This window comes from Schistocerca cancellata, chromosome 4, assembly GCF_023864275.1.
Source record: "Schistocerca cancellata isolate TAMUIC-IGC-003103 chromosome 4, iqSchCanc2.1, whole genome shotgun sequence".
In the NCBI taxonomy this organism is placed as follows: Eukaryota; Metazoa; Arthropoda; class Insecta; order Orthoptera; family Acrididae; genus Schistocerca; species Schistocerca cancellata.
The window spans coordinates 166,083,681-166,111,183 of NC_064629.1; the positions used below are offsets into that span (position 1 = coordinate 166,083,681).

General features: G+C 42.6%; 1 protein-coding gene across 1 annotated transcript in view; it reads left to right on the forward strand.

Annotated features, from left to right (window-relative positions):
* LOC126185163 (histone-lysine N-methyltransferase 2D-like) overlaps nt 1-27,091 on the forward strand; it is a 108,731-nt gene extending 81,640 nt beyond the window's left edge. Inside the window, exons 3-4 of the mRNA XM_049928010.1 lie at nt 12,607-15,138; nt 24,818-27,091. Of these exons, the coding sequence (XP_049783967.1) occupies nt 12,607-15,138; nt 24,818-25,043 (2,758 nt within the window). The 3' untranslated portion in view covers nt 25,044-27,091. The remainder of the gene's footprint in view (nt 1-12,606; nt 15,139-24,817) is intronic.
* Nucleotides 27,092-27,503: the final 412 nt, after the last annotated feature.

The following is a 27,503-nucleotide window of genomic DNA, read 5'->3' on the forward strand; positions in this document are numbered from 1 at the left end:
TCGTTGACTTCAATAATTTTAGAGTTGTTTTTTTTCATGTTCCAAATATACCACGATAAATTCACAATTTCCAGCTCGTTAGTTTTATAGGCTTCTGTGAATCCTATACCATTCTGACAATTTCATTCATTCTGCCAACAAAGCTCACTTGATGGCTGACATTTGATGGTTGATAAAAATTTGTTGCTGTAAGCTGGGACATTGTTCTCTATGAAGGATGCTGATAACATTTATGAAATTTTTGTGATACTGAAACAAACACACGCTATGAGGTATTTTGCTGCTTAAGTGATCATGTAGTGGCCGTACTTCTGCAAACTTAGATTTCCCAATTTGAACTTCAGAGTGTTCCTGCTTGAATACCTCATACGTTTCCATGATGGACATGAGTAAGTGACGAATGTAAGCTTTCTCTTTCTCATTATTTTCTCTAATCACTATCGTATGCTCCCTGCTGGGTGTCTGGCAACTCACATCACGACAGTAAAAACCAGTTACCAAGTCTCTAGTTTCAGAACTAAGGGCTCTATTTTGTGGACTACTGCCATGACTGGGTCTTTCAGACTTTCCATCTGATGAATTTCCACAAAAGTCACTGAACAGCTCACGAACAACTATGACTTTACATTGTGGTGAAGATGGCAAGAAACGATCAGCTCGAGCCTTGGCATCACCTAAAGCACTATGTGACTTACATGGTGACAAACCAGCTTTACTAGGTTTCTGATTTTGTATCTTATGTTACGCTATGTTTTCTAACTCTCTCCCTAGTTTTAGCTCTTTCTTATAATAAGTCATTCTCAAATGCAGAAACTTATGTTTATGCTTCTGTTGACATTTTCTAGCTTCTTCCAGATGCTGCTTCTTAAATTCTTCATAATTTTCTTCACTCTTTAACTTTCCCTGCTCGTTTTCTATCTTTCTGCTGCTGTTAAGAGCATCCTGTTCTTTTAACCTTAAAAAATATAACAGTGACTGAGATTACGTGACTCACGTTACGCACTTAATTTTTTGTTTCTACAATATTGGTCGAAATAGGGAAATTTTTAATAGTGATATTAGTTACACAGTCACACAAAGAAATAAATTACTGTACAAGATGAAGCTAGCTCTAACATTCCTCTTAATATAAATAGTTAATTACGTAAAAGTTACTCATGTTACATGAAAGTTCATGTTGTAATATTATGTTATTTATCCTAACTTGTTATTTACCTACCTCAATTTTATACTGTTTATGCAATACATTAGGGTATTTAACGCTAATTAGATATGATATACTAATTCTTACCTGCCAATTAGCTGAAATCAAGGTCCAAAATCTCCAATAATTCACACTACCATCGCATGAAAAACACATGACCTTATAAAAATGGCTAGAAATTATGGAGGGAAAGCAATAATTGGCAATAAACATTGTTGACATACAGTAAAAAATCCATATTTTTCAACCAATATATAAAAATTACCAAATTCTAACTTTTAAAAATCGTAAGTGTATTCTGCTTTACATGGAATGTCCCTTCTAATGACGATTTTGACGGTTAATAGCGGTTATGATAGAAAGGAATAATAGCATGTTCTGACAAGGAGCATGAACTTGGCCTGAATACTGCAACAGAGGTAGGATGATTTGAATTGAATTCGCTGAAATGGAACGAAAAATCAGTCACCTGTACTAGTATGTTACGATATTAGTGCTATCCGTTTAGAAATGTTGAACTGACAGTGTAATGAATAAGTCATCAGGAATGAATATACACTGCGCAACATAATTGAAGGGTCATTTTTCAGGAACAACGTAACTGTACCCCATTCCAATGGAAAAGTTTGAAATTTGGCTCAAAGGTGCCTACTATCATCCTCCGTAATGGTGCAAAAGCATGGCGCCCTGAGATGTCACTCTAGGTCTTGGCGACTCTTCAAAACAAAAGGTGTCGACAAATGCGACAAAAAAGACCAGAGCTCAGAATTTTATGTGAGGGGGGCTTAAAGATGTTACCTCGGCAGCAAATTTCACTACAATTCTGCTCAACACCGACATGGAAATGTCACACGATGGGAAGGACTTCATACTCTCCGTTACCCACATCTCACCCCTCTCTGCGTTGGGAGTCAAAACCGAGACGCCCAGCTTTGAAATTACCCGGTTTCTTTATGGGTGTCTGTGGAGAAGATATCAGACACACCGCCGCTCAGAATAGGCTCGAAGAGGCCGCAGAAGAAGGCATAAAGGGCAACAATGAAACCACCTCTTCTCTTGGAGCATCCGTTTACACAAATTTCGCTATCTGAAACGAGAGTTTTCCGTGTGGTGTGCAATAGAATGACGTTCTTGACAACCTTTGACACCGCTGATACCCTCTGGATTATTCAACCCTTCAACACCTTACTTCAAACTATGCTCTTGTAGACAGGATGGAACCACTGGGGACAGTTCAAAACCATTGGAAGAAATTTAAACGTGATCCGAAGCAGCAAAACGTTTTCATGCTTTTTCATTCCTCCTGTTTCACACGTTCCTGTGATGTGATCATGGGAGGTGCGACACTGACGCACATGTGAATGAAAGACAAAGGGTACCTCTAAGATCCCCAATTCAGCAACAGCCTCAGTATCAGCTGTGCACCTTTGTTGGTACGTGGAGAGCCATCCACTGACTCTTAGGCGCCTGTGTGACAGGCAACCATTTTGTCACCCATGAGCTGAGTGGCGCTACGTTGCTGAACTAGCGCCTGCTGACCACATGCAAAAACAGAGGGGTGCCGAAAGAGATGCCTGCCACGCCAGAACATAGGAATCAATGTGTGGCTTTCTGTGTACACAGGACCATTTTTAAAGTGCCCAAAAAACATGCAAGGATGACATCTGGGGTACTGCTGAACTGGGACGTCTCGCAAGTACTTTTTGATGTTCCATTCGTGCGTGTGTCTATGGTGCACCCCTCTCCGCCCTCCCTAACATTATCACGGCAGAGAAAGGCGCAAAATAGGACGGTAGAATAATAAGCATAAGCACCCTTTCCTGATTTGGATCTCGTTCAATTTTCGTCGAATGGTTTTGAAGGATCCCTAGTGGTTCCATGCAGTATGTAGTAGTAAAAGGTGCGGTCGTGCGACGCTCCAAAAGGGTCAGATCACTTTCAGTCTGTTTGTATCCTCTCAATATCCTTAGAGAAGAGCTGAATAATCCAGGGGCAGGGGGGGGGGGGGGATGTCAGCAGTGTCAAAGGTTCTCATGAACAATGTTCTGTTGCAAACCGCACTGTAAAGTATCGTTTTCTACCGCAAAAGGTGTTTAAACGCACGCCCCAAGAAAATGAATGGCTTGACATCTTATTAACTCTAGACAGTCCTAAGTGTTCTATATTTCGTTAAGGTCAGGCACAAGGAAAGGACGAATATTGTTGGAATTTGAACAAGTAGTTGGAGTGTGACACCTTAAATAAGGAACAAGTAACCGAGTAAAAATACATTTAAAAAAAAAAAAAGAAAACGCTTGTATCTGTGGATAACGTAATTTATCAGTACAGAAGTGCTACGTCGGTACGTAGAGAAACACAATATGTCTATGAAAATATCAAAAGCATAGTGAAAAACAAAATTTACTGAAAAAAGTGTTTAAGCAGTATATTGGATTCTGTAGTGCCAGCAAACCCCCGATTCTATAAAGAATCTAACTCGCATGTTTAAAGCGGATCCATACTTTTGATTACTTTAGAAATGAGTTAATGTGTTGAATATTTCACAGTAAGCATGTAAGCGAGAGAAATTTTGGAAAAGGTTTGAAATTATGTTTAAATTTCATTCAGAGTCACTAAGTGCTCTCATTATCAAACAGTGGATAAATATACTCTGAGAAATTAGCGCTCCGCTTTAAGTAAACGTTAGATTTTCACGCATTTCAATGTTTATGACATGATATCTCCTGAACAGTGTGTTGTACAATGATATAATTTTGCAGGTACATTCAAGGCTATATATGGACACTCTCTGCAAAATGTGTCGCGAACATAGTAATAAAGAAAAAAAATAAATTAAAATGTTGTACCTGAAACAGGAGTGTTACTGCATGAACAACGACCATGATTTCTTAGGTGGTTTCAGAAAACTTTCGTAAAGATTTGAAATTATGTTTAATGTTTGTTGCAGGTCAGTAGGTGCTCTCTAAAATGCTGAATGAATATAGTCTGCGTATCTGTCTCAAGACACGTACACAGATTCACACAGTAAAAGCTTGATTTTCAAACATCTCAATTATCATGACGTCATGTCTCCTAAACTATGAGTCGTCGAATGACATAATTTTGCAGGTACATTCAGCGGTATATGTGGATAATGTCTGCAAAGTTCATTGTGAATAGAGTTAGCAGTAAAGAAAAATTTTCTCGAAGGTCTGAAATTACGCGTCAAGTTGCAAATCCCTAATTACTCTCATTCTCAAATAATGGATGAATATAGACCGGGTATTAGCGAGCGGTGAGTTAGGACATATACGCAGTTCGTAGCTGTAATACTTGTTTTATTGTCTTGAACCTTTCACATAAGACTATACCTTTTAATGAGTAGATTATGTCAGCATTTAAAATTTTTAAAATTCGATCACTATTTCTATGAAATATTGAAAATCAAATTTCTGTTGCACCTGGAAGCCTTTAGATAGGCAACCTGCAACTAGCATTTGGTTCTATGCCCTGACAGTCGCTTAGTAATGTACATAAGATAAGAAAAAATGTGTAGAAGAACAGATACTGTAAGTAATAGAGTAAATGAGCTGTGCAGCTCGACTTTTTGAGATTCTGAACCATAAAACTGTTACAGAAGCAAATAAAAAATGGTTGAATTCAATATGGAAAATATTGGTCTTGTAAACTGGAAAGGATATGACTTGTAGTTTCTGAAATATGTACACTACTGGCCATTAAAATTGCTACACCAAGAAGAAATGCAGATGATAAACGGATATTCATTGGACAAATATATTATACTAGAACTGACATGTGATTACATTTTCACGTAATTTGGGTGCATAGATCCTGAGAAATCAGTACCCAGAACAACCACCTCTGGCCATAAAAACGGCCTTCATACGCCTGAACATTGGGTCAAAAAGAGCTTGAATGGCGTGTATAGGTACAGCTGCCCATGCAGCTTCAACACGATACCACAGTTCATCAAGAGTAGTGACTGGCGTATTGTCACGAGCCAGTTACTCGGCGACCGTTGACCAGACGTTTTCAATTGGTGAGAGATCTAGAGAATCTGCTGGCCAGGGCAGCACTCGAAAATTTTCTGTATCCAGAAAGGCCCGTACAGGACCTGCTACATGTGGTCGTGCATTATTCTGCTGAAATGTAGGGTTTCGCAGGGATCGAATGAAGGGTAGAGCCACGGATCGTAACACATCAGAAATGTAACGTCCACTGTTCAAAGTGCTGTCAGTGCGAAGAAGAGGTAACCGAGACGTGTAACCAATGGCACCCTATACCATCACGCTGGGTGATACGCCAGTAAGGCGATAACGAATATACGCTCCCAATGTGCGTTCACCGCGATGTCGCCAGACACGGATGCGACCATCATGATGCTGTAAATAGAACCTGGATTCATCCGAAAAAATGACGTTTTGCCATTCGTGCACCCTGGGCCGTCGTTGAGTACACCATCGCAGGCGCTCCTGCCTGTGATGCAGCGTCAAGGGTAACTGCAGCCATGGTCTCCGAGCTGATAGTCCGTGCTGCTGCAAACGTCGTCGAACTGTTCGTGCAGATGGTTGTTGTCTCGCAAACGTCCCCATCTGTTGACTCAGGGATCGAGACGTGGCTGCACGATCCGTTTCAGCCATGCGGATAAGATGCCTGCCATCTCGACTGCTAGTGATACGAGGTCGTTGGGATCCATCACGGCATTCCGTATTACCCTTCTGAACCCGCCGATTCCATATTTTGCTAACAGTCATTGGATCCGACGAATTTGAGCAGCAATGTTGCGATACGATAAACCGCAATCGCGATAGGCTACAATCCGACCTTTATCAAAGTCGGAAACGTGATGGTACGCATTCCTACTCTTTACACGAGGCATCACAACAACGTTTCACCAGGCAACGCCGGTCAACTGCTGTTTGTGTATGAGAAATCGGTTGGAAACTTTCTTCATGTCAGCACGTTGTAGGTGTCGCCAACGGCGCCAACCTTGTGTGAATACTCTGAAAAGCTAATCATTTGCATATCACAGCATCTTCTTCCTGTCGATTAAATTTCGCGTCTGTAGCATGTCATCTTCGTGGTGTAGCAATTTCAATGGCCAGTACTGTACATGGCGGAAAATAACAACAACGACCTGGACGGAAAGGAATACTACCCTGTAAGTCTTAAGGACAGTCAACGAAGTGATCAGATTACTAAAGGAAATGAAAAAGATAAATTAAAATGCGTTGAACATGCCATCATAAGCAACACTTTTATAATTAATATTTTTTTGGCAAGTGCTGGGAAAGAAAGGAAGAGGACGGCCTGGTATTTGGAAGACATCGAGAAGAGGATACGATGTGACGTTACAAGAAACTCAATCGAACATCCAGTGGCATAAGAGATTGGTTGCATCGACAAAATATGTTTGTAAACAGAAGATAGAAAAACTTATTTTCGCTGCTGACGAAGTTACAGAAGATATGAGCATTTCTCAGTTACCTGTTATACGGAGACACGTCAAACATGACTATAGGAGAAAAGAAAGGTGAAAGCCGTGGCACAAAAGAACAATTTCACTGACAAAGTTTTTGAGGAATCCTTTAGATATCTTTACATATAAAATGGCGTAAGTGACTAATCGCATGGGAATACAAGTTCCAGTACTGGTTAGGAGAGAAATTCATTACAAACTTCAATTATCGTCGAACACAAAGCAGTGATACCACATTGAATGTCTCGTACCTTCGTTCCAACAAACAAAGCTGACATCTTTAGAATTCAGTCCAGGACACCATCGCACCTCCATAATCTTGGTTCAGAATTAATACAAATGCACGATAAAAGCGTCAAGTGGTTTTATTACTCACTTGGAATACTAAGTAGACAATGAGAATAGTATAGTGATCTACATCTACATAATACTCCGCAAGCCACCGTACGATGCGTGGTGGAGAGTACCCGTTACCACTACTTGTCATTTCCCCTCCCCTTCCACTCGCAAATTCAGCAAGGGAAAAACGACTGTCTATACGCCCCTTATAAGCCCTAATTTCTCGTATCTTATGTTCTTGGTCCTTACGCACGATGTATGTTGGCGGTAGTAGGATCGTTTGGCAATCAGCTTCAAATGCCACTTCTCTAAATTTTCTCAATGGTGTTTCTCGAGAAAAATGTCGCCTTCCCTCCAGGGATTCTCATTTGAGATCCCGAAGCATCTCCGTAACACTTACGTCTTCTTCGAACCCACCGTTCACGAATCTAGCAGTCCGCCTCTGAACTGCTTCGATGTCTTTCTTCAATCCGACCTGGCACGGATCCCAAACACTGTATCAATACTCAAGAACAGGTCGCACCAGCGATCTGTGTGCTAACGACATGCCTCTGCAATAGGGGTGTCGAATTATGCGTAATGTAGTGGCGAAAGCGGAGTTCTACAGAGACTACACTGCCCACGATCTCAATTGTAAACCTGATCGTCCGGTGAAAACTCCGAGCAGTTTTGTCACTGGTGGGGAAGGCGAGCTCCGTCATTTTCAAAATACTTTGATGTGAACGCTGAGTTTATAGAAGATTAAGACCCGCTTATTTACCCTTTGATTACGTTCTCTGTATCTAACTCACTGAGATGAATTCAGAGGAAACGCCTTTTTCAGGACACTTAGAAAATGTATCAGATCTACTAAAGAGATTACACTTGTCCGTCCTCTTTTGCAGTACAGCTGCGCGATCTTGGATCCTTACCAGATAGGGTTAACGGAGTACATGGAGAAAGTTCATCGAAGAGCACCAAGTTTTGTATTAACGCGAAATAGGGGAGAGAATGTCACGGACATGATTCAGGATTAGGAATGGACACCATTAAAACAAAGGCGCTTCTCGTTGCAGAGGAATCTTCTCACAGAATTTCAATCACAGCTTTCTCCTGCTAAAGTGAAAATATTTTGTTGACGCCGACCTGCTTAGGGAGAAACGATCATCATAATAATATAAGGGAAATTAGAACTCAGACAGAAAGATATAGGTGTTCGTTTTTCCCACTGGCTGTTCGAGACTGAAATAATAGAGAATTATTGTGAATCCTCTGCCAGGCACTTAAGTGTGATTTTCAGAGTATCCGTGTAGATTTAGATGTAGATGAGTATAGTCTAGCGTCTCACCTTTCCTCCACAGTGTGTGCGACCAGTTTATTCAGTTACGATGGTGTACTCTTATGTTTCACACAAATTTGTAACATTACTGAAGCAACTGGACACACATTTTTGCTCTCAAGCCAATCTGACCTTAAAACTATATTCGCTCGCTGAAAGCTATCAAACGAAATGACTTATGAACTTGTCATTCTATGCAAAAATAATAAAAGCTATTCAGGTGGAAATGGCTAGAGTAATTAGCAGTGTTTTAAAGGAAAGTAAGAACTGACTTAGTGAATCGATACCAGTATATAAAAGAAAGGAAACTTGTCTTGTAAGAAGTAAAGGTGACAACGTTAAATATATGTTATCAGCTCTATACTAGAATTTCATACAGCGAAGAGTCGAAAAATATAATCATTACCGGCGAATGTGGGGATGGTTTCTTGCATCTACAGGGTGTTTCAAAAATGACCGGTATATTTGAAACGGCAATAAAAACTAAACGAGCAGCGATAGAAATACACCGTTTGTTGCAATATGCTTGGGACAACAGTACATTTTCAGGCAGACAAACTTTCGAAATTACAGTAGTTACAACTTTCAACAACAGATGGCGCTGCGGTCTGGGAAACTCTATAGCACGATATTTTCCACATATCCACCATGCGTAGCAATAATATGGCGTAGTCTCTGAATGAAATTACCCGAAACCTTTGACAACGTGTCTGGCGGAATGGCTTCACATGCAGATGAGATGTACTGCTTCAGCTGTTCAATTGTTTCTGGATTCTGGCGGTACACCTGGTCTTTCAAGTGTCCCCACAGAAAGAAGTCACAGGGGTTCATGTCTGGCGAATAGGGAGGCCAATCCACGCCGCCTCCTGTATGTTTCGGATAGCCCAAAGCAATCACACGATCATCGAAATATTCATTCAGGAAATTAAAGACGTCGGCCGTGCGATGTGGCCGGGCACCATCTTGCATAAACCACGAGGTGTTCGCAGTGTCGTCTAAGGCAGTTTGTACCGCCACAAATTCACGAAGAATGTCCAGATAGCGTGATGCAGTAATCGTTTCGGATCTGAAAAATGGGCCAATGATTCCTTTGGAAGAAATGGCGGCCGAGACCAGTACTTTTTGAGGATGCAGGGACGATGGGACTGCAACATGGGGCTTTTCGGTTCCCCATATGCGCCAGTTCTGTTTATTGACGAAGCCGTCCAGGTAAAAATAAGCTTCGTCAGTAAACCAAATGCTGCCCACATGCATATCGCCGTCATCAATCCTGTGCACTATATCGTTAGCGAATGTCTCTCGTGCAGCAATGGTAGCGGCGCTGAAGGGTTGCCGCGTTTGAATTTTGTATGGATAGAGGTGTAAACTCTGGCGCATGAGACGATACGTGGACGTTGGCGTCATTTGGACCGCAGCTGCAACACGGCGAACGGAAACCCGAGGCCGCTGTTGGATCACCTGCTGCACTAGCTGCGCGTTGCCCTCTGTGGTTGCCGTACGCGGTCGCCCTACCTTTCCAGCACGTTCATCCGTCACGTTCCCAGTCCGTTGAAATTTTTCAAACAGATCCTTTATTGTATCGCTTTTCGGTCCTTTGGTTACATTAAACCTCCGTTGAAAACTTCGTCTTGTTGCAACAACACTGTGTTCTAGGCGGTGGAATTCCAACACCAGAAAAATCCTCTGTTCTAAGGAATAAACCATATTATCTACAGCACACTTGCACGTTGTGAACAGCACACGCTTACATCAGAAAGACGACGTACAGAATGGCGCACCCACAGACTGCGTTGTCTTCTATATCTTTCACATCACTTGCAGCGCCATCTGTTGTTGAAAATTGTAACTACTGTAATTTCTAAAGTTTGTCCGCCTGAAAATGTACTGTCGTCCCAAGCATATTGCAACAAACTGTGTATTTCTATCGCTGGTCGTTTAGTTTTTATTGCCGTTTCAAATATACCGGTCATTTTTGAAACACCCAGTAAATATATAGTGTACTTCACAAACCGCTATAAGTGAGGTCCTATCTTGCAAAATCTCAAAAGGAACTCAATGGTAATAACTATGGGTAAGTGTACATTCGAAACAGAAGAATAAAATTAGAAGTTATCTAAACGTTGCGATTTGGATGAGAATCTCTCTTAAAGTCGGATATTCTTTGTTTCTCACTTACTGCTTTTAGGAATTACTGACGTTGTAGCTTCCTAAAGTACTTTTACACATACCACCTGTTTTCTTCTCTTGGGTTTTCCTAAAGTTCTGATCATCTTCGATAACGTCACTAATATTGGGACATGGAGTAAAAACGAACATAAAACGAACGTAATTGTAGTGTCTCAGCTTTTAAAAACTCAACGCTGCTAAAGCAGCTCACTAAGAACTACATTTAGAAGCAGACAATTCCGACAGAGTTACTGTGGTTTTCACTCCGAAAAACATTTATAAAACTGCTTGCAGTTTACCTTCAACAATACAATATACCGAATAGTTTCGATCATGTATCACCAGCTGAAGAATTCCTCAGTTATACAAAAGCGGCATAATCATTTATTTTGGTAATGTTAGTAGGAATGTGTGTGTTATCCAGACAAATACCCTAAGACAAAAAATTTATTTAAACTCAATGTCATATTTGCAGTTTAAGATAATGCTGAATCCGGTATCTCGTGTAAGTATTCCAGACCAGTTTAAAATTAAAGTTATTGAAGTGAATGTCACCGTGCAAGTTTGGCTTCAGCTACGGCCAAGGTCTCATTGTTTCAGACCTCCCTTTCGAAAAATCAGTGTTGTCATTTTACTTTACCGAAGGTCGTGGTTCAGTAAGAGCTTGTTTGCCTCGTTCAGTTTTGTTAGCAAACTTGCAGTGGAGCTCTGATTGAAAAAGACTGGGATGAGTATAGATCAGAGAAAGAACCAGTATTATTCAAATATTACTAGAGTCACACATCTGACATGCTGCTACCAGCATAGTTACTCGAACAAGGCCAATGTCCTGTACAGTCTGAGTTTTTCCAATTTGAGCTGCGGCTCTCGCTCTGATAACATTGCTATCCTGAGTTTCCTTAGAAAGGTTCTTCTTGGCCCCATTGAGAGCTCGAGTATCAATTGTATGTCACTGGCCCACGTTGATGGAAAGGTTAGTGAAATTCCTCCCCAAAGTATTTTGAGTTGTCTATTGTCGTGAATAATATGTGGATGGTCATTTTAATGTATAAATTGGGGTACAAAATGATATTAAAAACAAATAATGGATAAATCTAATATGAACCAACGCTCCAATTTGTTTGTGCAGTTTCGCAAGTGATAACTTGAAAATAAAACGTAGTTTGATGTTAATTGGTTCTCCAGTGAGCTTCATAGAGAACATAATTAGGCCATGTTAGTAATCGTATGTTTATAAGTTAAATTACAATTCCAAGTTTCTAAATTAGTGATGTACTTCAAAATACTAACTTTTTCGAGGAGTGGGTGTTTTTGCATCTAAACAATATTGGAAGTGATCACAATATGGGGTCTTCCATTGTTTACTTACATCAATCACTTCACGTGCGTGTGTGGTTTGAAAACATGGAGCTGCCTTCAAGATTTAGGTTTTTAAATGCCCATTTCCAGTTACATATTGGGGAAAGTTTGTGAATGTACTTGAAATTTATCTATAATATTTGATCTCATCACTTTTATAACATTGCCTAATATTCCAGTTTGTTTTACGTTTCATGCTATTTTTTCATGGTGCTGATTTCATTGCGAATGTTTTCGTATTTACACTATCAAAATGTTAAAAAAAATGGTCATGAAATACGGTGTAGAACGCACTTACTCATTGTCAAAGCTATTTTTTCCTCAGTCTCTACAGTTAATATTCGAGATCATCGTTTCATTGACACTGTGTAACCCGTTATCTCTGTCAGATACATATTGCTTTTGTGTTTACCCAGTGCTGTAGAAGTGTTTATTTTGTAACTAATTTTCTGTTTCCACAGTCTTCACATACTGGGTTAGTAAAGAAGAAGTTCCAAATATTTTGGAAATAAAAATATCAAATGTGCAGAACCCGCAAAACTGCAGCAGACTTTATCAGATATTTGGTTTAATCTATAATCGAAAAGCAGAATTTTATTGCTAATCACTAGCCTAAATTCGCAGCCAATTAGTAGTTTACTTTTTGTTTACAGTGAGGTATTTGTTAATATTTATTTTATTTTGTAGCCTGGTGTGATAATAATCGTTTTTAACGTGTGATTTCTTTTGTTTTGTGCGCAGAACTCCTGAAGCAAATGCTGTGCAGTATACAGCTGCACAAGCACACCAAGCTCAGCAGCAGGCACAGGTGCAACCACAGCCTCAGGCTCAACCGAGCCCACAAGCCAGGCTACAGCTAGTGGCTGCAGAGCCCACTATTGCTGCCCAGTACTACTCTGCACAAACTCAAGCCCAAGCACAGGCGCAAGCCCAAGCACAGGCACAAGCTCAAGCTCAAGCTCAAGCTCAAGCTCAAGCTCAAGCTCAAGCCCAAGCTCAAGCTCAAGCCCAAGCTCAAGCACAAGCTCAAGCACAAGCACAGTTGCAACCGCAACCTCAGCCACAGCAGCAGCTGTTGACTCAGCAACAGCTGCAGCAACACGTTCTGAGCCAGGCACAGGCCCTGCCACAGCAGCAACTGGTGGTCGCTACATCACCACGCTCAGTCGCTGTCGTTCCTCAGCAGCTGACACCCTCCAGAGCCCACAGCGTGCACGAAGCGCGACTGAGGGCCTCGTTGGCCGGTGAGGATCCGAACGCAGCCGTTCAGCAGCTGATAGTGGCAACTCCGACGCCTACACAGACACAGTATGAGGGTGCACAAGTGGCGCAATTCCTGGCTCTGTCCCAGCGACAGCAGGCTCAGGAGCAACAGCAGCAGCAGCTGCTACAACAGCAGCAGCAGCAGCAACAACAGCTGCAGCAGCAGCAGCTTCAGCAGCAGGCTGTCCAACAAGCGGCTATACAACAGTCTCACGCTGGCCTTGCTGAACAGCGCCAGCAAGCTGCTCTGAGGCAAGCTCAGCAGCCACAGATAGTCTACCAGAGTGTCGAAGACCAACAGGCCGTCCTCCAAGCTGCCCGACAGCAGTCGGCCCAGCAGCACGCCGCCGTACAGCAAGCCGACCGACAACAGGCGGCACTCCGAGAGGCACAGCAACAAGCTGCTCTGAGAGAGGCGCAGCAACAAGCTGCTCTGAGAGAGGCGCAGCAACAAGCTGCTCTGAGGGAGGCGCAACAGCAAGCTGCCCTGAGAGAGGCGCAGCAGCAAGCTGCTCTGCGAGAGGCTCAGGAACAGGCCGCACTACGAGAGGCTCAGCAACAGGCTGCACAGCAGGAGGCCCAGCAGCAGGCTGCGCTGAGAGAGGCTCAGCAGCAAGCTGCGCTGCGAGAGGCACAGCAGCAGGCGGCTCTCAGGGAGTCCCAGAGGTACAGACCCATACAGCAGGTGGAACAACAGGCCGTGGTCAGGGAGCCACAGTCCTATCAGCAGTACGAGCAGCAGCAAGACTCCCAGACGCAGATACCCGTGCTGCAGCAACCGCGCAGACCGGCACCGGAGCAGTATTTGCGTGAAACGACGCGCCCTCACCAGGCGAGGCGGCCGCAGGCTTTCTCGCGCACTCGTCAGCGCATTACGACTCCCCCTCCGATCCACGACGAGGAAGTGATCAACTCTCTTCTCGGCCAAGCGCCAGAAACTAGGACCATCTATCAGTCCACCGCACGTCCTTCGTACTTCGAACAGACTACACAACCCTCTCAGTCGTCTGTCTTCGAATCGACAGCCTCGGGAAGACAAAGAGCTCAACGACCGACAGCTACACTCGACAACGGACAACCTGCTGAGCCCGAAGGAGGAAACTCTCTACCTGTCGTGCGTCTGCCCACACCTGACGGGCAGCGTCCTCTCACCCACTCCGAGCTCCAGGCTCTTGTCGACGCCGGTTTCAAAGTAGCTCCAGTGGCAGAGAGCGACACTCCTGCTCCCAACCCCGTGTACTATCAGCCACAGCAGCAGTTAACCTCGACTAAGAGACAAAGGTCGTATGCAACGCCGACACCTCCTGCTCAGTCATTGGGTCAGGAAAGAAGCAAGTCACGCAGGATACAACGGCCACAAAGGCCGCAGAGGCCACACAGCGCTCCTCCGGCTACGAGGCTGCAAGACGAGTATCTGAGTTCCTTCCCTAGCCCATCCCCTACAGCTGGTAGGCCCGTGTACGAAGACTCGACAACACAGCGTCCTGTCTACCAAGAAATTGTAACCCAGGCTCCAGTTTACCAGGAAAGTCCGACAGCACAACCCACATACCAAGAGCTCACTACTGTCCGTCCTGTCTACCAAGAACCGACGACAGCGAGTTCTGCCTATCAGGAGATAGAAACACCTCAGATTATTTTTCAGGAAGATCTGAAAGGACGGCAGATATACCACGACGCTCAGACTCTGCAGCAACAGCGGCCTACCTACAACCCACAGCCCGTAGTGCCGGAAGCTGCCCCAGCGCCTGTGCAGTACGTGGCAGCGACGACGGCCGCACCAGCCACGGCGGCGGCTCTGAAAGACCCTTACCAGGCGGTGCAGGAACATCTTCGCGCCCAGCAGCGCACACAGGCCAGCGCGCCCCGGCGCTTCCAGCAGCAGCAGCAACTGGTGCAGCAGCAGGAGCAGCAACAACACCAACAGCAACAACAGCAAAACCGCTATGACCAGCAGCAGTTCTTAGAACAGGACCAAGAACAGCAGCAGAGGCCGGAACTGGACTACAGGTAGCTTGTCATTCCAATCGTTGCAAAAGCCTTCTCTCTCCAGTTTGTCAAATAACTTTAGATTTAAAAACGAAAGAGACATTAAACTGTCTATTTACTTTGCTATTTAACATTCAGTTTATAGTAGATTACTAGGTGACAATAAACTATGACAAAATATTTTCATACCACAAAGGGCTGCCATGACAAACATCTTTAAGACCTAGTTAAAACTTTCAGAAATTCTCTGTCGACTGATTTAAATTTTTTCGTTGCATTCCTTTTTGTTGCCAAGCATTGATATTTTGAACGCATTTAATTATTTTTTAGTAACAATGAATTGCTTTGATTTTATCCATACTGGTTGCGAATGTGAATGTTAAAAAATATATCGGTTCAACCACTTGTTTATAGTGTAAAACACTAAGATTGACGCGTTTCGGAAGTCAAGCTTCCATCATCAGAATAATAAAAAGCAAACGAACCTGTTAAAACTCACTAAAATGGAACATGCACCAGGCACAATAAAATTGATAATAAAATTAAAACATCGTGGCTACCTTCCTGTTGCAGCCATGTCTTCCAAGGTGCATATCCACATAGTCGTCAAAATATAAAAAACTCTAAAATGTTGTCGCCTATGGTGTTCAACATCTAACCACATGGCTCTCTCCTCTATCGTCGTAAACCGACCGTGCTTCTTCGTTGATACCACACACTACGTAGCCAAACACGACACTGGAACGCGAGTGAGCTCACGCGCAAGTAAACAAGGAAGTCACAGAGATGTCTATACAAACGGATAACGCATACATGTTCTGAGGGCCTAATGAAATGATGGTATCCTGCCAACTGCTAAAAATTTAGTTACTAAAAGAAACCAGTGAAATGTTTGAAAAAGTTATTTGGATCACCAGTTAGCTGTTCATTCAGTGTGTTCTGATTAGCCATGCTATGTATCGTAATTTCCAGATGTTCTAGTTGATCCAGCATTTTGCCTTTGTCCTGTCTATGTAAAATAACGAGATCCTGATCTATTCTCAACATGGGGTGTCCCGTTTCCCAAATATGCGTGGCTACAGCTGACTTTTCGAAATTATTAAGCCGGAAAGCATCTCTATCTTCTTTGTAACGTACTTTAAAGGACCTACCAGTTTGGCCTACATAGCTTGCCTTGCACGTGTTACACTGAATTTTATAGGTCCCAGCTCTCTCATATTTATCGCTTTCCTGCTGTAAATTATTTCTTAGTTTACACAGCAGCGTATTATTGGTCTCAAAAGCGGTATCAACTTTAAAAGGTTTGAATATGTTAGCCACTTTTTGCGAAATATCACCGAAGTATGGTATTGTGACTCTCGTAATATTATTTGCGGTATTCTTCCTTGCATTCGCGCGCTGTTTCTGTCGTATTAATTTATTGACAACGTTTTGGTGATATCCGTTAGCTCTGGCTAGTTGTTTTACGATGTTCAGCTCAGTCATTCTGTCTTCCTCATTCATAGGGACTCTAAAGGCTCTATCTATCAAAGATCTAAAAGCAGAAAGTTTCTGGCTATTATGATGGCAGGAATTATTTTGTATCAACACATCAGTTGTGGTTGGTTTCCTAAATAATTTTATTATCAGTTTTATTGTGCTTGGTGCATTTTCCATTTTAGCGACTTTTAACAGGTTCTTTTACTTTTTATTATTCTGATGATGGAAGCTTGACTTCCGAAACGCGTCAATCTTAGTGTTTTACTCTATAAACAAGTGGTTGAGCCGATATATTTTTTAACAATGAATTGCTTGGTTTTGTTTTGTTTTGTTAGCTGCGAGTTCCATACTTCAGTCAGTCATGAAGGGTAAAATTCTCGATTGAAAAAAATTGGAGACATTCCATTAAAAAAAAAATCAAAATTTTTAAAGTATTAGACCAGGACGGGGAGTACTGAAACTGTGGTTAAATAGCTTTTTAATGTTCATAACATGTTTTGTTGTCCTGTAACCCACTGTCAGACATTTTATTTCCACTCGTAAGTTTTAAAAGAGCTTTACAACTCTAGGTCTAGCTGCGACAGGTTCGCCATGAGTAGTGCAGATGATTTTTCTTTCTGTATCTTGAAAATAGGATCTTAGATAAACATCAACAAAAGCAAAACGTGGATAATGGAATGTAGTCCAATTAAATCGGGTGATGCTGAGGGAATTAGATTAGGAAATGAGACACTTAAAGTAGTAAAGGAATTTTGCTATTTGGGGAGCAAAATAACTGATGATGGTCGAAGTAGAGAGGATATAAAACGTAGACTTGCAATGGCAAGGAAAGCGTTTCTGAAGAAGAGAAATTTGCTAACATCGAGTATAGATTTAAGCGTTAGGAAGTCGTTTCTGAAAGTATTTGTATGGAGTGTAGCCATGTATGGAAGCGAAACGTGGACGATAAATAGTTTAGACAAGAAGATAATAGAAGCCTTCGAAATGTGGTGCTACAGAAGAATGCTGAAGATTAGATCAAATAACTAATGAGGAGGTATTGAACAGAATTGGAGAGAAGAGAAATTTGTGCCACAACTTGACTAGAAGAAGGGATCGGTTGGTAGGGCATATTCTGAGGCATCAAGGGATCACCAATTTAGTATTGGAGAGCAGCGTGGAGGGTAAAAATCGTAGAGGGAGACCAAGAGATGAATACACTAAGCAGATTCAGAAGGATGTAGTTTACAGTAGGTACTGGGAGATGAAGCTTGCAGAGGATAGAGTAGCATGGAGAGCTGCATCAAACCAGTCTCTGGACTAAAGACCACAACAATATATATATATTCAACGTCAAATTGACTCATCGCTGAATAAATACTCTCTGAAATGCTTAAATTGATGTCTACTATAGACTGAGTCGACAAAAGCCGCGGGATACCTCCTTTTGCGCGGGATAGTGTAGCAACGCGATGTAGCATAGTCTCAAATCGTTCGAAGTCCCCTGCAGAAATACTGAGCCATGTTGCCTCTATAGCCATCGGTAATTCCGGAAGTGTTGCCAGTGCACGATGTTGTGCACAAAATGACCTCTCGATTATGACCCGTAAATGTTCGATAGGATTCATGTCGGTCGATCTGGGTGGCCAAATAGTTCTCTCGAATTGTCCGGACTGTTCTTCAAACCGATGGTAAACAACTGTGGCCCGATGATATTACATGGTTGTTTGGGAACATGAAGTCCACGAATGGCTGAAATTATCACAAAGTAGCCGAAAATAACCATTCCCAGTCAATGATCAGTTCAGTTAGACCAGAGGAGCTGGTCCGGACCATGTAAACACAGCCCACACTACCAACTTGCACAGTGCTTGTTGACAACTTCAGTCCATGGCTTCGTGCGGTCTGCGCCACACTCGAACCCTACCATCAGCTCTTAGCAAATGAAATCTTGATTCATCTGACCAGGCCATGGTTTTCCAATCGTCTAGGGCCCAGCCGATATGGTCACGAGCCAAGGAGAGGCGCTGTAGGCGATATCGTACTATTAGAAAATGCACTAGCGCCGGAAGTCTGCTGCTATAACCCATTGACGGGAAATTTCGCCGCGCTGTCCTCACGGATATGCCTATGGTCGTTGTACATCCCACACTGATTTCTGCAGTTATTTGACACTGTATTACTTGTATGTTAGCACTGAAAATTCTGTATGCAAACGCCGGTGCTCTCGGTCGTTAAGTGAAGGCCGTCGCCACTGCGTTGTCCGTGGAGAGTGGTAATACCTGAAATCTGGTATCCTCGGCTCACTGTTGATACTGTGGATCTCGGAATATTGAATTCGCTAACGACTTTAGCACATCAGTAAAAAATAGCAGGCATCTGTTTCAGCGTTTCGGAATGCCAACCACTATCTCACAGGACATTTATTTAGCGATGAAATATGTTAAATATGTTGTCAACAATCAATTTGAGGTTGAAAGTAGTATATATATATATATATATATATATATATATTGTGATGCCTGATCGATTTTCACTTTTTCCAGTATCGCCTGGATTGTATTACGAGTATTTTCGGGGGACCAGTGGCTCCACTTCTTTTGCTATTGTCGCTTCTTTACAGAGAGGAGGTCTGCCACTTCGTTCTGCGTCATTCAGATTTGTTTGATCACAATGAAAATATCTGGACCTACTAACTTTTATGTCATATAACGGTGTATTATTACATACATTTCTACCAAACCAGCATGGATTGTTGCGAGATTGTTCCCCTTCAAATGTAAAAAATTTAATTACCTTATTGCATGATTTTCCACTTTATCAGCGGGCTGCGCCATTGCCGGCCAGAGTGGCCGAGCGGTTCTAGGCGCTACAGTATGGAGCAGAGCGACCGCTACGGTAGCAGGTTCGAATCCTGCCTCGGGCATGGATGTGTGTGATGTCCTTAGGTTAGTTAGGTTTAATTAGTTCTAAGTTCTAGGCGACTGATGACTTCAGAAGTTAAGTCGCACAGCGCTCAGAGCCATTTTGAGCTGCGCCATTTTGTTTTGGATCTTCTAGCGACCGTTACGGTAACGTGGTGTAGAAACTTCAATGTACACCATAAATGCAGGCGTGTACCTATAAACAAACAGAAAAAGTTCAAACGATTTACGGGGACGCAGCTGGGTCACGTCTTCAATTACCGCCGAAATTTTAACAGGCACACACCCTGCCATTTACAAAGCACAAATGCAACGAGAGAGCGCTATGCAAGGACAGTTAAAACCTCGGTAAGCAGGATGTATACCAAAAAACAACACACACACACACACACACACACACACACACACACACACACACACACACACACACACACCCTGTAAATACTAGCACCACCACACAGCCAAACATGACCTACATCAAATTCTGATTTTTTTTTTTTTCGATATGCACACATATAGCCATCTCGATAGGGGAAAGACGATGCGACAGCGTGCTTCTACAGTTATGGATATTCATGAGTGTCAAATTACCCTGGAGGGAAGTTACATAGGCTTAGACTTGTCACGCGGTGCCATGCAGGCGATTTTCGTGTTGGGTATGGTGGTACGAAGGACAACACAACACCCAGTCCCCGAGCGGAGAAAATCTCCCACCCGGCCGGAAATCGAACTCAGGCCCCTTCCGTTAGCTATGTGCCGCAATGACCCTGCAGCTACCGAGGTGGACGTGTGTTGCCTTTCGGCATATGCCCTGCACACCGAGGTTTTAAATTTCCCTGCAAATAGCTCTCTCATTGTGTTTTTACCTTGTAAATGGTGGGGCGTGGACCTGTAGAAATATCGGCTGTTGTCGAAGACGCCACCAGGTGCATCGCCGTTAAGTTCTTTTAATATTTTATATGGTGGGAGAACCTCAAGTTTCACATGCAAAAAATTAATGGCGTAACTTTATTTTTTCTAGGTAATAATTAAAATATCGATTACGCTTGTATAGAACGATCAACGTAAGCTATAATATTTTGGACATGGTTGCACTACAGCAACGGTTACAGAACAGCGGAAATAAAAGATAGCCAACCAGCTGAAGAAATGGTGGTTTTCAAATAACCTTGACCACGGTTTCGACTGATCTAAACCCGTCTTCTTCAGAAGGAGAGACCTGCACACAATGCAATAACTTATGATGAAAACGCCATGGAACAGTATTACTTGTCTAGCAGAAGGTACTCTCTACAGTAAGTGTAGGACTATCACAAAAATAATGGCAAATATCACAGTAGGGCAAGTAGTTCTTACAACTTCACATTAGCAATTTACTCAGTAAATTGACATTTAACGGCAACGTTCTGTATGTCATATTTAAAAACTGAGGTCCCTGGCATCAAGGTCTTGTCACATCAGCAAAAACAATTACTAAGAATAATAGGCCATGTTAGTAGCTACATGCCGACTGAGAGAGAGCGTAGAGCTGGATGTAAGTAAAGCAATTCCTGAGGCACATGCACCGATAAACATGTACACTTGGCATTCTAAACAGCCAATAAGCGTAAGCACATTGAATTTACCAATACAAATATACCATGCAAATCAACTAGTATAGAATAAGATGTTAAAAAAGACAAATACATAAAATACACTGGCATAAGTTAAGATCCTTATAGGACTGTCAGTACATCATCATACAGAAATAGTGATATCTGTGTATAAGTACGTTATTACAAGCATATTGACAGAAATGAAATTAATATCACCTCCAGTACATCATCATACTGGAAGTAAAACTGCCAGTGCGCAAGCTCGCTATTAAACGTAATGTCAGTAAAAAGCAAAAATTTATAGGTCTCTGAAGAGTGGCAAACATAACAAAAGTGGGTGGCATCAATATCCTAGTACAATAATAACTGGAAAACAAATACTTATGCACAAAAATTTTATAATACAGAGGGGTCCAAAAAAATGTATCCACTGTTTAAACGTCCATAACTTGCAAACTAATTGACGGAGTTGTCTCATTTTTGGTGAAAGTGTAGCTTAAAGTCCAACTTAAAGATATCACTGTAGGTGTTCAGAATGGTCACCATTAACATCCACACACAAACGATGCCGCCGAATTGCAGCATGAACTACTGACTGCAACGTGTTCAGTTGGATATTTGCACATGAATGTTCGATGGATTCTCGAAGTTCATCCAATGTGCGTGGCTTTTGTCGATAAACGACGTCCTTTAGTGTTCCTCACAGGTAGAAGTCCAGAGAAGTTAGGTCTGGGGAACGTGGGGGATACTCCACAGGACCTCAACTGCCTATCCATCTTCCTGGTAGATTTTCGTCGAGATATGCCCTAACACGACTTTGGTAGTGGGCTGGGGCACCATCTTGTTGAAAGTAAACTCTTCCGTCTCCATACAAGTCTCGGATGGCAGGTAAAATGAATGTGTGAAGTTTCTGAAGGTACACCTGACCGGTAACTGTGCCGTCAAAGAATAATGGCCCAATCAAGCCCCAGTAAGACAACCCACACTACACATTTACTCCTGGCAAATTCACGGCTTTGTCTACATGGGCGTTTGGATTTTCGGCGGCCCAGTACATGCAATTGTGGCGATTTACTGTACCATTGAGTTTGAACTGTGCCTCGTCAGACCACACAGTCATCTCTGCAAACTCTTCATCGTTGCGCACCATGTTAGTAAACCACTCGCAGTACTCCATTTTACGATCTGGATCGTCCTCGTTCATTGCGTGTAGCAATTTTGAGATGTAGCACTTCCACTTTGCTGCCTTCAAAATTGGCCGAACACTTGAGCGACTCACTGTCTCACTGTCTCACAGACTTCTGTGGTGAGCGAGTGAATTGTTGTAACACACGACAGGAGTTAGCTGGACTTGTTACTATTACAGGTCGTCCAGATCGTTGTTTGTGTACATTTTTAACACAGCCTTCGGCTTCAAATTTGTCTCGAATGCGACGAATCGTTAAACGTGTCGGTGGCTCTGTTTGATACTCATTTCGCCATTGCCATTGAACCTCATTAATGTTTTCATACTTAAAATACCACTTCAGAACTGACTTCCTTTCATCGAATGTAACCCTTGCGCCAGCCATGTTTACTCGAGTAACTAGGTGCAACTAAGCCAAAACACTGACCATCTGGCGACTGCCATCTGACGAAACAAAACAACGCAATACAACGCTTGTATGGCGATTGCCGGGACTACAAACTATTACACTACCAAAGATGAGACAACTCCGTCAGTTAGTTTGCCAGTTATGGACTTTTAAATAGTGGATACAGTTTTTTGGACCCCTCTGTAGAATTTTGAGGAAATGAACCACTCGTAAAGGCTACGGTCCGTCGTATGAAGATTTTTTTGCGAACAGTATAGGATTGAAACTAACGAAAAATTGTCCACAGCCAAGCTGCAGTTGGTCTTATAGTAAATTCCCGTATTTGCGCTCAAGATGTTTATAGATCTCTAATTCTTCCCAAAGGTCCATCCTGCGCCCTTTGATTTCTCTATGAAGAACAATTGTGTCTTCCAATTTTTTCGGAGCTTGGTTGGCAATCAGTAGATGTTCAGCTAACGTAGAGTTATGTACCGGGTGATAAAAAAGTCAGTATGTTAACGTTACCTTAAAAGGCGCTTTTAGTGAAGCTGTATTATCAGAATGGGGAATGTGCTAGTTCAGCGTTACGATGCTATCGCCATAGGAAGGGGATTCAAACGGGTAAAGGTCCGTTGACAAATGCAGCTGTGGCGAGAATGATTTCGAAGTTCGAAGCCACGGATTGTTTAGACGATAGGCCCCGTAGTGGCCAAACGAGCACAAGGCGTAATGCTGCTGAGACAGTTCAGGAAGAAATGGAGACCGTAGCGGGTTCGTCTATGCACGGCGAAGTCAGCGCTCGTGCAATCGCACGTCGCACCGGCATTCCATACACTACTGTTTGGTTGGCACTTAGGCGTACCCTCCGATGCTATCCGTACAAAATCCATCGGCATCACGAACTGTTACCTGGCAATTTAGTGAAGCGGAGGGCATTTGCGGTGTGGGCGTTTCAAAAGAAAGCAGAAGATGACGATTGGTTGAGTAACATGTTGTGGACCGACGAAGCTCATTTCACGCTCCGAGGGTCTGTCAACGCCCACAACTGCAGAATTTGGTCTACCGAAAATCCTAGAACTGCCGTGGAAACCCTATTGCACGACGAGAAAGTCACGGTATGGGTTGGTTTTACCACATCTACCGTTATCGGGCCTTTTTTCTTCGAGGAAATGCGTGATTCTGGTTTTGTAACTGCTACCGTGAAGGATGAGAGGTACGCCGATATGTTACAGAATCGCATCATCCCCAGCCTGGCTGATAAACACCTGCTGGAACGTAAGATGTTTATGCAGGATGGCTCTCCACCCCATATCGCTAGACGCGTGAAAGACCTCTTGCGCGCGTCGTTTGGTGATGATCGTGTGCTCAGCCGCCACTTTTGTCACGCTTGGCCTCCCAGGTCCCCAGACCTCAGTCCGTGCGATTATTGGCTTTGGGGTTACCAGAAGTCGCAAGTGTATCATGGTGGTGGTGGTGGTTAGTGTTTAACGTCCCGTCGACAACGAGGTCATTAGAGACGGAGCGCAAGCTCGGGTTAGGGAAGGAGTGGGAAGGAAATCGGCCGTGCCCTTTCAGAGGAACCATCCTGGCATTTGCCTGAAACGATTTAGGGAAATCACGGAAAACCTAAATCAGGATGGCCGGAGACGGGATTGAACCGTCGTCCTCCCGAATGCGAGTCCAGTGTAAGTGTATCGTGATTGACCACATCTCTAGGGATGCTGAAAGACAACACCCGACGCCAATGCCTCATCATAACTCCGGATATGCTTTACAGTGCTGTTCACAACATTTCCTCGACTACAGCTGTTCTTAAGGAATGATGGTGGACATATTGAGCATTTCCTGTAAAGAACATCATCTTTGCATTGTCTTACTTTGTTATGCTAATTATTGCTATTCTGATCAGATGAAGCGCCATCTGTCGGACATTTTTTGAACTTTTGTATTTTTTTAGTTTTAATAAAACCCCATGTAATTCCAAGCATGTATGTCAATTTGTACCCCTCTATCTACATTATTCCGTGATTTATTCAGTTTTCAAATTTTTACTGACTTTTTGATCACCCGGCATATAAGTTCCTTTCTTTCCTAACAGATGCTCTTTGCAGTTTCGAAGATGCTTGTTACGTAAACGAATGTTTGGCAGGTTCGCCGAGGTTGCCGCGGCGCCGATAGTGGTCGAAGAGCCAGCGACAGTGGCGCCGCCGGCGGCTACGCGCGGCCGAAGGCCGTACCACGCACGGTCGCGGCTGAGGGCTCGCCAGCAGCACCCGCCGGGTGACGGCTACTCCGGGCAGGAGTACGACGCCGAAGCCTACTCGGCCGCGCGCAGGGTGCGTGGCCGCCGACCGCTGCCCGCCGACAGGTCCTGAGCTCACACTACTCGCTGACACTGGAGCCGAGCCTCACCCCAACAGAATCTCGTTTGACACTAAATTTGTCGTACGGTCTTCGGATACAAAATTGTAAATCTCATCATTTCAGCGACAATCATCTAGAGTGGGAAAAACTTTCCGCTCGTCTCTGGCATTAGTGCTGTCTCTACTACAGTGACGCAGCCAACAAGCTGTTCTATATTTCGAAGTCGCAGGTGTAGACACAGGAACTTTTGCTACACTGAATAAAATAAAAAAGAAGTGGTTAAGATCAAATGGACTAGTTTCACAGATGGGTAAGCGGTGCTGCGGAGCTCAAACATTGGTGCGGGAACATTTCGTGATCTGCCATTCGTCGGTTTTGATACTTTCGTGCTTTCAATTCCTGAAGTTTGTTTCGTAGTAAGGGAATCGTATACATTCCCAATGACTGACACGTTTTACTTGACTCAAATTTGGAATCTAGGATCGGAACGCAACTTCACTTTGTGGATTCAACAACTCTTAACCACTGGTTCCGAATAGCTCAAGGATGGAGGTAAACTGATAGGTTTTCTAATCCATATTTTTCGTCAAACTACGTTTTCCTGGAATGTCTCTGTAACGCATTTTAATTTGTAACGTTGCAGACTATTAGCCAATTTTCTTCATGTCTCAAAAATTGACGCTAACACAGAAATCTTGATTAACTTCTCACGATCTGGGTTCACAGTCATGAAGAATTCTTTAAAGGTCATCACATTCGCGGTTGGCTGCAGAAATTATTTATTTCACAACTGCAGTTTCAGGGTTTGGATATTTTCAAGTAGCACTGCAAGAGATTCACAAGTAAACAGTGTGTCGGAATACTGATTTGTGGCGATTTATGTAAAGAATGTTAACACTGGTAATATTTCACGTAAGTTACTCATTTCACAATGTACAGAGATTCGCACTCGTTTGATGTTACTGTATTTCTGCAGTGAAAAGGCTCATTTATGACGATAACATGTGTGCATGTCGGAGGATTTCAAAGTCTGACATCTGCTGAAGCACTTGAAAATACCCCAAAGGCCGAAATTGCAATTGCAAATAAATAATTTCCACAGTCAAAGGCGAATGTAGTGCACTTCAAGAAAACAAAAACCTTGGTTCACTGAAATTGACAAGTTTTATGCTTTTAAATTTTGAAGTGGTTTTCTGGCCTATTCCTTCTTGAAATGATTCCAATACTTCCATAGCGTGGAAAAAGTGATAACCTACGACGTAAGGTTTGAATTTTCCGTGTTGTGGAAATTTTACAGATGTATATCTCTAATCATAGAGAATATGAAAAGAGGGTAGGGAAAAATGGTGCAGTATTGCGTGTTCGTTGTAGTTAGAGTATTTTTCTCTCTGGCGGGACACGTGGCAATATCGTGAAAAACAATAGAAGGATGAATGATATCGTTTAAGTATTTAGATGCGTGAATGTTGCTGCACATGCCTTTTTTTAACAAGGACGAATGTTGTCAAATTAACTACTCACTCGTTGTGCTTTCGAGTTATGTATATATGATTTTATGTTTTATGAACAAGAGTCGGTGTACAAGGAATATTTTGCGAATAACATGCCTGAAACGTGGGAAGCTACTTACGCATATGTGGATTTTTGAAAACTAGAAGATTATTTTCAGTGGTTGAATGAAATGCGTGTTTCTCTCGTGCTTAAGGTCTACAAAGCTATCTTGCCCTAAACTTTCCACTTTTCATAAGTAATGTGTGGTATCTTCTCTTATGCCTTGTAATGTTCATGGGCAGCGTCCAGTGAATTAAACGGACGTCAGGTGTGTGAAATGCGGCTCTTAATACGAAGAATTATGTATGTTTAAACGAATATTTGGGATTAATATACAATATTTTAATTTTTGTTGTCGAGTTCCTGTGTTTTTGAATGTTTATTTTATGTCTCGTCCTGATTAAGTTCAGGCAGTACCTGTGTATACTCACTTTGTAGAAAGAAATCACGTAATATGTAACATTATTGTGTGTTGGAAAGAGTGCTTAATAAAGATGTGTGCATATCACAGATTATTTCTGGTGAAGATGGTCGCTAGTTTTAAATACATTTCTAACATTCACATGCATAAGTACAGCTGCACCGAAACTATGTTACTCTCTTAGCGCTACGCTGTTCAACTCTTTAAAGTACACATTCATCTATTTTGCATGGTAGGAGGAGAACACATAAATTCGTCATTATGTAAAAGTCATGTTTGCATATCAAGAACTATTGCGTCTTAAATTGTTGCTTGGAGGCTGTGTCTTCCGTAGTGAAAAATGTCACTAACAACATTCCGAAACTTATTTTCCCTGTTTAGTTCTTTATAAATTAACCGGATCATGTCTATATTTGATCAAGAACATATCTTCTTAATTAGAACCATGACCCATGACATATGATGGAACTCTCTCTATCAAAGAAATGCAATTTACATG